Source organism: Cyprinodon tularosa, unplaced genomic scaffold (genome assembly GCF_016077235.1).
Source record: "Cyprinodon tularosa strain WSP-4 unplaced genomic scaffold, ASM1607723v1 ctg168, whole genome shotgun sequence".
Taxonomy (NCBI): domain Eukaryota; kingdom Metazoa; phylum Chordata; class Actinopteri; order Cyprinodontiformes; family Cyprinodontidae; genus Cyprinodon; species Cyprinodon tularosa.
This window is the reverse complement of record NW_024038513.1, coordinates 82,334-94,416: the sequence shown is the minus strand read 5'-3', so window position 1 is coordinate 94,416 and position 12,083 is coordinate 82,334. Positions and strand designations below refer to the sequence as shown.

At 43.7% G+C, this 12,083-nt stretch overlaps 1 protein-coding gene across 1 annotated transcript in view; it reads right to left on the bottom strand.

The window, feature by feature from the left end:
- Positions 1 to 12,083, bottom strand: part of col6a4a (collagen, type VI, alpha 4a) — a 75,093-nt gene that overhangs the window by 51,933 nt on the left and 11,077 nt on the right. Inside the window, exons 4-10 of the mRNA XM_038281197.1 lie at positions 9,738 to 10,325; positions 9,059 to 9,628; positions 7,381 to 8,001; positions 6,723 to 7,283; positions 4,933 to 5,490; positions 3,743 to 4,321; positions 2,221 to 2,799 (exon numbers count right to left, since the gene is read on the bottom strand). Coding sequence (XP_038137125.1) covers positions 2,221 to 2,799; positions 3,743 to 4,321; positions 4,933 to 5,490; positions 6,723 to 7,283; positions 7,381 to 8,001; positions 9,059 to 9,628; positions 9,738 to 10,325 — 4,056 coding nt within the window. The remainder of the gene's footprint in view (positions 1 to 2,220; positions 2,800 to 3,742; positions 4,322 to 4,932; positions 5,491 to 6,722; positions 7,284 to 7,380; positions 8,002 to 9,058; positions 9,629 to 9,737; positions 10,326 to 12,083) is intronic.

The window sequence follows — 12,083 nt, the reverse complement described above, 5'->3', positions numbered from 1 at the left end:
AGTTTATTAGGTACACCTGTCCAACTGCTCGTTAACACTTAATTTCTAAGCAGCCAATCACATGGCAGCAACTCAGTGCATTTAGGCATGTAGACATGGTCAAGACAATCTCCTGCAGTTCAAACCGAGCATCAGTATGGGGAAGAAAGGTGATTTGAGTGACTTTGAACGTGGCATGATTGTTGGTGCCAGAAGGGCTGGTCTGAGTATTTCAGAAACTGCTGATCTACTGGGATTTTCACGCACAACCATCTCTAGGGTTTACAGAGAATGGTCCGAAAAAGAAAGAACATCCAGTGAGCGGCAGTTCTGTGGGCGGAAATGCCTTGTTGATGCCAGAGGTCAGAGGAGAATGGCCAGACTGGTTGGAGCTGATAGAAGGGCAACAGTGACTCAAATAACCACCCGTTACAACCAAGGTGGGCAGAAGAGCATCTCTGAACGCACAGTACGTGGAACTTTGAGGCAGATGGGCTACAGCAGCAGAAGACCACACCGGGTGCCACTCCTTTCAGCTAAGAACAGGAAACTGAGGCTACAATTTGCACAAGCTCATGGAAATGGGACAATAGAAGATTGGAAAAACGTTGCCTGGTCTGATGAGTCTCGATTTCTGCTGCGACATTCGGATGGTAGGGTCAGAATTTGGCGTCTACAACATGAAAGCATGGATCCATCCTGCCTTGTATCAACGGTTCAGGCTGGTGGTGGTGTCATGGTGTGGGGAATATTTCCTTGGCACTCTTTGGGCCCCTTGGTACCAATTGAGCATCGTTGCAACGCCACAGCCTACCTGAGTATTGTTGCTGACCATGTCCATCCCTTTATGACCACAATGTACCCAACTTCTGATGGCTACTTTCAGCAGGATAATGCGCCATGTCATAAAGCTGGAATCATCTCAGACTGGTTTCTTGAACATGACAATGAGTTCACTGTACTCAAATGGCCTCCACAGTCACCAGATCTCAATCCAATAGAGCATCTTTGGGATGTGGTGGAACGGGAGATTCGCATCATGGATGTGCAGCCGACAAATCTGCGGCAACTGTGTGATGCCATCATGTCAATATGGACCAAACTCCCTGAGGAATGCTTCCAGCACCTTGTTGAATCTATGCCACCAAGAATGGAGGCAGTTCTGAAGGCAAAAGGGGGTCCAACCCGTTACTAGCATGGGGTACCTAATAAAGTGGCCGGTGAGTGTGTGGGCACATCTTGGAGCCGGACTGATAGAGGAGAGCTATCTGTAACCCTGAGGCATAGAGGCAAGCTGCATATAGGTCAGGGCATGGATGGCGTGTCAGTTTCTGATACAGACAGCTAAGCATCCACCTGATGCAACACATAGACTCATGAGCTATAAGAAGGAGAAGATGACCTTGTTCGGGGCTCAATCTTTGCCGGACGCTCGCGGACGTGATTTTTGAACCCACAGCTGTGCAAGCTCCAAGCATTTTTCTCTGTCCTGTAACGACCTGATCTGGAATAAACTCTGTTACTTTTTTACCTCTGTTTTATAGTCCTTTTTACATGTTATTACCCAGTTTGAGTTAAGAGTAGTAAATAACTTGCTCCCAGGAAAAGAACCGTGAGGAAGCCCCTGGGGCGCAACGGCTTTTTAAAAGGGGACATGACTTCCTCATTTAACATGCTGGTACTGGCACTTACATCTTTTAGTTTATAAACCTAAATATAATTGTTAATTAGGCTTATTCATTTTTTAACTTTACTTTTTAACTTCTCAATTAGCTTTTGACCTTTTTTTCTCAACTTGTTAACTTTTTTTCACCTTAATTTACAGTAGGTAATATATCATTCAAAGACTCATCTAATTGGCCAAATGCCAAAATCAGATGCACAGCCATGTAGCACACTGCAAAAAATTTGGTTTGTCTTAAAACTAGAGCCATTTTGCAAATGGAAGGAGACAGTTTTAATTTAAAATAAGAAAAAAAACAATTGCATTGTCTTATTTTAAGTGCATATTATCTAATTATCTTATTCTAAGAGCGAAAATACTCATTCTATCGGTAGACTCTCATTTACTTACTCAAATTAGGGGTAAATACACTTCACAATTCACTTTTTTGTATATAATTTTTCCAGAACAGCATCTTTGTTGAATGGCTGGATATAGATCTTGTGCTTCTAGAGCGGATAATGTACAGACAGTCTTGAAGAAATAAAACAGAGATTGATATTAAATTTGTAACTCACCAGACGGATCTGAGGAAGGTTTGGACTTGCAGATGGTGTCTACTACCTTCTGTTTGATTGCATCCAAGCTGCCAAAGTTCTGCACAGTGAAGAGCTTCCTGGGATCACCGGTGATCTGCAGCAGCTGCAGGTCATGGACGTCACCAACGCCTATGGCAAACATCTCGATTCCTAAAGCTCTGAGACGATCGGCTGGATCCTCGACGTCATCTTCTGAATCTCCATCAGTGATTAGCACCAGGTTCTGTGAGATCCCTGAAGATCTACGGCTACCGCGAGAAGCTTCAAAATATTCCCTGATGGAATCTAGAGCCAGTCCGATTTTGGTGCCTCCACCCAGCTGTCTTAGGTTCAGGATTTTGCTGGACACCTCCACCTCCTGGAAGAACTCGTTTAGGTAAAACCCGTGCTCGAATTCGCTGCTGAACTGGGCGAGTCCCACGCGAACCAAATCCTGGCTGACTTTAAAGCTGTTCACCAGTTCAACAGTGAAGTTCTTCATGATGGTGTAGTCTTTTGGGTCGATACTGCCAGACTGATCAATCAGGAAGACCAGGTCAGCCTGCTGTTTCTCACAAACTACGGGAAAAAAAACAACAGATGTTTTTTTAGGGAGAAAAGCTGCTGGAATTAAAAGGTTCAAAGATGCCTCCTCTGCACCACAGCTAGAGGAGGTAAGGCAGATAGAGGGAGTGTAACGATGAACAATGAAAAAATGGGGAAAAAAATCTTTCATTCCTTTAGAGACAGCATGAAAAGTCAGCTGAGTACAAAACATAGAGAGGAAAACAAGAAGAAAAGGGACAAGAAGAGAGGGACAGATAATGGATGTCTATTCTATTAACATTTCTATATCTGTAGAATGGGGCTGTTTATGTGTTGTCTTCTAGATTCAGAGGACCCCCTGCCTGTCTTTAGCCTCGTGAGACCATCCTGATCTCGCGAGCTTTCAAGGTTTCACTCGCAGATCAGTCTGGAGACTCTCGGTTAAAGAAAATTTGGAGCCGTTCACCAAACGAACGTCCAATCAGCGTTGGCTTTGAGGCGGGTTGAGGTGTGACGCAACGAGAAGCGCCACAGTTCAGTCTAAAGAACATGGCGGCTTCAGCCGATGAAACTAGCGTTAGCGTGGCTATCGAGCAAGTTTTATGGGAATTACAGAGTATTTCTTCACTGAAAGAAGAGCAAAACACTGCTCTGGAGGCTTTTCTCTGAGGAAAAGATGTTTTTGCTCTTCTCCCGACTGGTTTCGACCAGAGTTTGATCTATCAATTGGCTCCTCTTCATCGTCGCTCTGTTAGTACGTCATATGCTTTGTTGATCTGATTGGTTTATTTGGCCCGTCTATCACCAACATAGGCCAATCAGCTAACCAGTATTTTCGCCCCTTCCCAAAATTACTTCTACAGAAGGTTCACAGATGGATATGCGGAGCAAATCCATCTGGCGGAGTCAGATTAGCCTGTCTTTGCCTAGGGCCTTAAATTTCCTAAATCCGCCCCCTGCCTGTGTGCTCTCTTACCTGGCTTGGTGGAGTTGCAGAGCTCCTTAGTGATGTTCGTGTAGAGAGTTTCCAGGGCGTCGAAGTTGTCCACATAGAAAACCTTTGATTTATCATGACCGGACATGATCTCCAGCTGGGTCACATTGGCTCCTTCCACTCCGATGCTGAACACGTTAACTCCTTTATCTCTCAGGGCCTTAGACGGCTCAGCCAGATTGTAACGGTCAGTGGCGTCTCCATCTGTGATCACCATGAGGATCTGAGGCACCTGCTGCTCCGCCCGCCCTCCGTGCTCAGAGCTGAAGAACTGTAAGGAATAGGTCAGAGCCCGTCCAGTGTAGGTGTCTCCATACGGGGACCGCAGAGCTGCTATTGCTTGAATAACTTCTTGTCTGGTGCTGTACTGATTCAGAGTAAAGATGGAGTTGGGGTTGGTGGAGTAGAGGATGACGCCGAAGCGAGTCAGGGCTTTTCCAACTGTGGTTTGATTGACCATGGACTGCATGAACTTCTGCATGCTTCTAAACTTGGGCAGCGTTATGCTTGTGGAGCCGTCCACCAGGAATATGATGTCTGCCTGTTCGGTCTTCTTACACTCTAGAAGCAAAGATGAAAAACTGGTCTGATGAAAGAGAAAACAAGCTTTTAGCAAAAGGAATTACTCCCTTTGTTCAGTTTCACGTTCACATGCAGCACTGATCTGAATGTTAAAGAGAAATAAGCTCCCATATTACTGAAAGCATGCTTGAAAAAACGGAATTAACAAAAAAACATTTGGTTTGGAGGTTTTAAGGGTAACTTAAAATGTTTATGCAAGTTTTCAACCAATATTTTGCGATGAACATGAGTCCGTACTCGCGTTCTTGTGAAATGAGAAACAGCCAACAATTCGCTCTCAAGATGAATCAAGACCTTATCACTAAAAAAAATTGATTGACAGATGACCGATGATATATGATTGGCCGAATTTGGGTGTTGAGGCTGATGTAGAACTAACCGGCCTGCATAAGATAACGGGAAAATTTAAAATAGAATTTTTCAAAATTTTGGTACAATATCTTCTGATAAAGAATACATTTATATACCTATGTTTAAGCCAGAATGATCTGACATTTAAATACGATTTCTCTATGATTATAACTATGTAAGGAGGTACCTTTCCTAGCATAGTATATAAATTCAAACTGGAAAACAAATATTTTCCTTACCTCTCTCTGGATCACACAGCTCCAATGACAGCTGTCTCTCGAGATCCTTCAGGGCGTCAAAGTCCCTCTCCGCATAAATTCTGTTTGGAGATCCACTGATCTCCAGAAGCTGGGTGGTGTTGGCCTCCATCACTCCGATGGCATAGACTAGAACTCCTTTGGCCCTAAGTGCCTCTGCAGGCGCCTTAACTTCATCTTGGGCCTCACCATCGGTGATCACTACAAGCCTCTGCTGCAGTTCTGGGCGTCCTCCCTGGGCTGGACTGAAATACTGAGACACCTCCGAGATTGCTCTACCTGTGAGCGTTCCTCCACCTTTTTGCCACATGGCATCGACGGCCTCTAAAATGCCATTTTTGGTGAAGTATCTATTGAGGTTGAACTCTACCTCTTGGGTATCGCTGAACTGCATGACGCCGATACGAACATTGTCCTGGCCAACAAAAGACGTGCTAATGACAGATTTCATGAAGTCCTTCATTTTTTCGTAGTCTTCTGGGTAAATACTCCCAGAGCTGTCCACGAGGAACATCAGGTCACCTGGTACATCTTTACAAACTGTAGACAGATATTCAGAGATATGGGAATGAGAAACATGAAGGTGTTCAAAAGGTTAAAACATTAATCATGACCTCTAATGCGACGTTCTGACCGCTAGCAGCAGAGGCAGCAGAAGAAGCTGGTTTACATGTAAAGTCAATGGTTTAGCGCAAAAGGTCAACAGCAGGAGCAGCAGCTGCTGGAGTTTGAAAAATTTAACTTTAGCTGCTGGATGCGCCGCATCAACCAATCAGAGAAGCTGATCTGGGAGCTGGCAGGGAGTCAGACACAGCACTGCTGATGCAGAGCGCTATGATCACTCCTCTGAAACAGTTTATTAACGACTAAATTAACTTAAAATCTAGAAACATGACTGCAAAATATGTTCGCTTTTATTATGCTGGAGCAGTTTGGATTACGTACATGAAAAAAATGCCTTACAGCCACTGCAAACAGTAGCGGAAAACCACGAAGAGGCGACAAGGCCTGAGGTAGCTGCTTAGACTTAGACAGATTTATTTTGTCATTTTGTATACACGAATGTAAACAAAAAGAAATTTCATTTAAAAGCTGCTGCTGGGGATTCCTGGTGACAGCCACTGATCAAAGCAAATATAGCAAAGCCGCTCTCTGCCATTGAACACAGGAGTAGCAGAAGCATCAGATGCATCTGGACACATTTTACTGGACATCTGACCTTGAAGCAGAAGCTTTTTTCGCTGCTTCCAGCGCTTGCGAAAACAGTAAATTCAGTCAGCCATCTTAACGTGTTCGTGGACAAATCCTGTTGTTGAAGCAGAGCTACGAGCCAATTTACCAGAACTTTTAGCACTGCGCATTCCCAGTGACAGCGGTATGTGGGGGTCTGAGCGGCTCCCACAGAGACATAATATTTGAAGGCAGGATGGTAATCTGGATGAACTGACCATGTTTTCAGGTAGACTTTCTCACTTATACATGTGTTAAAACTACTTTTTACCGACTGATCACAGCAAATATAGCTGCCATTGTTACAGGCAAAGAAAGGATAGGGTAGCTCCGCCCAACGCGCATCAGCAACATGCGTCAGCTGCACGTCAGAACTAAACTTGTAGAAGCGTCAAAAATGAAGCAGCAAGTGCGTTTTTGCTGCCTCTGCTGCATGTGGTCTGAACGTAGCATAAGACGTTCCTGATTGGTCAATCTTTAAGCTGCCCATAAAAAGACCTAAACCCCTTCCAAGAAAAATCAGTGTGGAGATTTGCTCTTACCTTCGGTAGTACAAATGTCAGTGATTATATCGTCCTTGATTGGATTTAGAGCATCAAAGTCGTTGACGAAGAACGTCCTTTTAGGGTCATTGGAAATCTCTTCCAGCTCTTGCACGTCCGCGCTCTTGACTCCGATGGCGTAGACGGTAACACCTTGCGCCCTCAGAGCTTCCGCAGGAGCCTTGACTTCATCTGAAGACTTACCATCAGTAATAACCACCAGGTAATCAGGAACTTTGTGTCCGCGGGTCGTCATGGCGGTCTTAAAAAGCTGACTCATGAACGTCAGGGCTTTTCCAGTCTCTGTACCGCCTCCAACCTGTTGGATCCTCTGTACCGCTTCCTCCAATGTCTTCTTATCCGTGTAGGTCGTCAGATCAAATTCAAGGGTTGGTGAATCAGCATATTTTGCAACACCTAAACGGACGTACTGTGGCCCAATACGGAAAGTTTCTATAAACTCAAGGAGGAACTTCTTCATGTCAACAAAGTCAGCTGGATAAATACTCCCTGACTGGTCAATGAGGAAGAAGATGTCGGCTTCCTCTGTCTGAATGCAACCTGCAAAGGAAACGCAGAGATTAGCCTTGTTCCAATCAGTTGATGAGAGCTGGAAGACTTGTAAATATTGCAGATTTTATAAAGTGGTTCTGCAGACCTTCTTTGATACTGGATCTCCTCGTACCGACTGAGACCGCCTGCCGGATGATGTTGTAGCAGAGGGTTTTCTGCAGGCTCTGCTCCAGGGATTTCAGTTTGGTAAAGCTATCCACAATAAAAACATGTTTCTGTGGAGGGTAGGAAGCCATCATCATCAGCTCTTCATAGTTGGCATTTTCGACTCCCACTGAATAAACCGTAACTCCAGCACGCCGAAGTTCAGTTGCTGCTTCGCTCACAGCGTCTTGGGAATCTCCATCAGTGATTACCACCGCCACCTGCTCCACACCTTTATCCTTCCTGCTTCCTTTCTCTGTGACAAAGATGTTTTCTCGTGTGAAGTTCAAGGCGGCCCCTGTGTTTGTGCCTCCCCCACGGTAGGGCAGAATTTTGATAAAGTTTAGCAGTTCATCTTTTGTCCTGAATGAGTTGAGGTAGACCTGCGCTGTAGGCTTTTCATTGTACATCACGATCCCCACTCTGACTTTGCTTGGACTGACCTCAAGTCCGTTCATGATAGAGTACAGGAAGGAGCGCACCAGCTGGAAGTTTTGGACGCCGATGCTTCCCGACTCGTCAATGATAAACACAATGTCGGCCAGTTTGGCAGCTTTGCAGTCTGTAGAGAAATTGATAAAAATCTAGTTACATTTTTTTTTCTAGATTATCCTACAAATCCAGATTGATCATGCGTGGCACCCTCAATTTCTACTCATTATCATTCTTGTTCCCATTAAATCTGGTGTTCTATCAGATCAGCATACCTATAGTCAATACAAGACGTCACATTTACGTTTATTCCTTTAAGTTTTGTACAAAAAATACACTTTAAACTATCTCAACAGGCGTGTATCCCTTTAGTCATGTACAAAAAAACTAAAACAATTTAAGGTCAGATCGTTATTATATCAGAGTATTAGAGCCAGGCCAGGGATTTTTTTTATTTTAATTTTTTGAGAATAAAGTCGTAACTTTACGAGAATAAAGTCGTAACTTTCGGAGAAAAAAGTTGCAATATTACCAGAATTAAGTCATCATACAACAACCCATTTTAGAAGGAAAGCTTGGAGCTCTGACCAGCAGATGATTTTTTGTACATGACTAAAGGGATACATGCCTGTTGAGGTAATTTAAAGTTTCGTTTTTGCACAAAACTTAAACGATAAACTAAAGGGATAAACGGGTATTGACTATTGGTATGCTGGTCTGACCAGGTATGCTCATCTGACAGAAGACCGGTCAGATTTAATCAAAGGAGCCCGTAACGTCCACCTATTGCACGTGCAATTAATTAATGAATTTTATTTGCTTATTTAGCTCTACTTTTTTGCAATATCTGTAGACCAGGGTCCAAATGTCGTCGACTGACACTTCATTTAGAACACAATTTCTTGTAGAAATCATGTGTCAAAAGAAAGGCCTTTCTGAGTATCTGCTACAAGAAACTAGCATGAACATTTTCTTGATGTTGGAAGAACACTTGAAGGTTGGACAAGTAAAGATTTCATTTAGCGACTTTCAAAAATCTTCCCAAGAGACAAAAAAGGATGATTATTTCCACATGCACTGATCAGATAAACTGACAATATCTTTGGGGTAAACATGAGAAAACATCTTATATCTTACCTAGATGAGTTATAGCAATACATAATGAAGCAAAGCCATAGAAAACTAACCTCCACTCTGAAAGGTCTCCAGTTCCTCTGCTTCAAAGATTTGTCTGAGCAGAGGAACAAAGGTGGCATTGACCCGGTAAATGTATGGCGCAGTGGCGACCACACTCAGTTCTTCCATGGAAGCTCCAAGGCTCATCCCCACCACCGTGATGCCAGCTGACTTGATCAGGCGGGATTCTTTAAACACTGGATCTTTGGAATCCTTCGCACTCAGAACAACCAGGAACTGTCGGTAGCCTTGATCCGCACGACTTCCTGCCTCTTTGGTGAAGAAGTTAGCGCTGGCATAGGCCAAGGAAGAGCCCAGGTTTCGTTGTTCGGTAGATGAAGCCCGGAGATGTTGGACGCTGCTCACTGCTGCCTGGGTCTCCTGTTTGGTTTGGTGCTGGTTGAGGAGAAACTCCACCCTAATATCTTGACCATACTGGGCCAAGCCCAGACGGTATGCAGAATCTCCAAAGTTAAGCTGTCTGGATAGTCTGATGAGGAACGATTTGATCTGCTGAAACTGAGATGCTGTCATACCACCATCCAGCAGGAAGAAGATGTCTGCAAACTTTTCCGCCAAAGCTGAAAGAAGCAAAAATCCTAAATAAGTTCTGCCTTCAAGGTTATACATGTTGATCTTCTTCATTCCAACCTAACCAACAAAGACCTCCAAACCAGTGATTGGCCTCACCTTGTCTTTGGTCTTCCATGGACACACAGACAGTTTGCAGCAGACCTTTAGTCAGCCTCTGCAGGGCCTGGTAGCTGTTGATGGTGAACAGGAAACGCTGTGATGGCTGGTTAGCGATATCCTCTAGTTCCTGTTGGTTGGCTTTGCCCACCCCGATGGCAAAGACAATCACCCCCTTCTGTCGCAGTCGCTGGGCCGGCTCCTCCACCTCATCTTCCGAGTCTCCATCCGTGATGACAACAGCAATCTGAGGTACCCTCTGATTTGCTCTGCTCCCCGCCTCCTCTGTGAAGTACTCTGAAATCAGGAAGTCAATGGCTTTGCCGGTCTTTGTGCCTCCAGTCCGGTAGGGGAATGTGTCTATAGCAGTCAGTAGAGATGAGGCATCCAGGTTATCCTTCAACAAGAACTCTTTGTGAGGCTCATTACTGAATTGAGCCAGGCCGACCCGAACTTTGTCTGGGCCTATGTCAAGGCCAGAGACGACGCTTCGCAGAAACACCCTAACTTGCTGAAAGTTTGGGATGCCGATGCTGGAGGAGCCGTCGACCAAGAAAACGATGTCGGCCTTGTTGGCTATGGCACATTCTGCAAGGAAATAAGAAAAAAGTTAGGAACTACAAAACCTGGTTCTGCACTTAAAATCGTAGGGAAACGGCTGTTCCAACAGTTACATTTCCGAATTCTCCCGAGTAGTGCCGAACTTTACACGACTGAATAAATTAAATGTGATTGGGCGTTCATCAAGGGGGCCGAATTGTTTTGGCGGAAGGTTCGCAAGCAAGTTTGGTTGTGGCCAGTTTGTCGGAAGCATCTTGCTAACCAGTTAGCAACTTAGTGCTAGTAGGTTTCCAATGGGAAAGAACATTGGGACCAAGTAGCACTAAATTGGTGATGTCCGTCCTTGTGAAAACGGGGATGTAACTCAATGCTAAAGTAAATGATTCATATTTCAACAGTGCGTATATTAGCTGCGACATATGAATCAAGATGCTATGACTGAAAAGAATTCGATTGACAGACAACCTTTGATATATGATTGGCCGAATTTAGGTGTTCAGGCTGACGTACTAGCCTGCAAAAGATAACGAAAATACCCTAACAGAATTTAAGACTTTTCTAACTTTTGGGACAGTATCGTCTCATAAAGAGTTTATTTGCATTTTTAAGCGAGAATTATTTGAAATTTAAATATGATTCCGAAGGCAGTACCTAAGGTTTCAAAATAAACCAAGTTTGTGAGGACCTTGTGTTTCTGAACAGAAGTGCCCCGCGGATGTGGTAAACACGGAGATGTTTTTGAACGCCAAGTGTGTCTGACCCTCAGCAAGTCAGAGCAACAAGTTCTTCTGAGCACCAACTGTTTTACATCAAATAAGATAACTGTTAATAAAGATATATGAGCAGGTGTCTAACTTGGTCAATGTTACAAAATTAGAATTTACATATAAATTACAAGTTTATGAGGATGAATTACCGCTTTACCAATACCAACTGCAACTGTGCGAGTCATATTCACAAATTTAGAAGCACTAATAACAAATTACCAATCGCAAATTGCAGATGCATGAGTATAAATCACTACCTTACAACTACCAATCACATCTTTACAAGTACTCAACAATAATTCCCATGTACGAACCTAACCACAGATTAAGCTTTTCCACTTCTTGCTAGTCGGTGGTAGTCATAGAATTTATATATTACTTTATATGACTTTAGTAAGGTCATATAAAGTAAAAAAAACTTTATTAGAATTCTTTAGTTTTTTAAGGATAGAAATAAGTAGTTTTAGTACTGTAATTACATTATTTATGGCGACCTGGATGAATATATGCTTGGACAGGCGCAAATGAGCTGATGGTACCGATCGTACCTAAAACTCAGTCTCCCTTAAAAAACCCGGTAAAATCAAATTTTTGTGACAAACCGCAAACGACTTAACTTTCCATTTTGATAAAGCTTCTAGTTAGAGTGGCTCAGGTTATCCTGAGCTATCTCTATAGTTCTGCTGCTATAGGCTTAGACTGCTGGAGGACATAGGGACCCCTTTTTCATCATTCTGCTTCATTCTATCTCTATTCTCCCACTCTGCAGAATCTGTTAGTTCAATCTCTAACGTTCTGCTCTCTCTGCTTTTTCTCATAGTAGCTTCATCTGGTCTGTTCCTGTTTGGCTGTGACTCCATCCTGGAGAGAAATATCAGCTGTGCTGCTGCCATCAACACCTTTGTTTCTAGATGTTGGAGCTTGGCCTGTTTTCCAGTGTAGTCCTGTTTCTCTGACTGTGACTAACTGGATGTGCTCTCTTCATCCTCTGACATGGGAGCTGGCTCGGAGCTCGTCT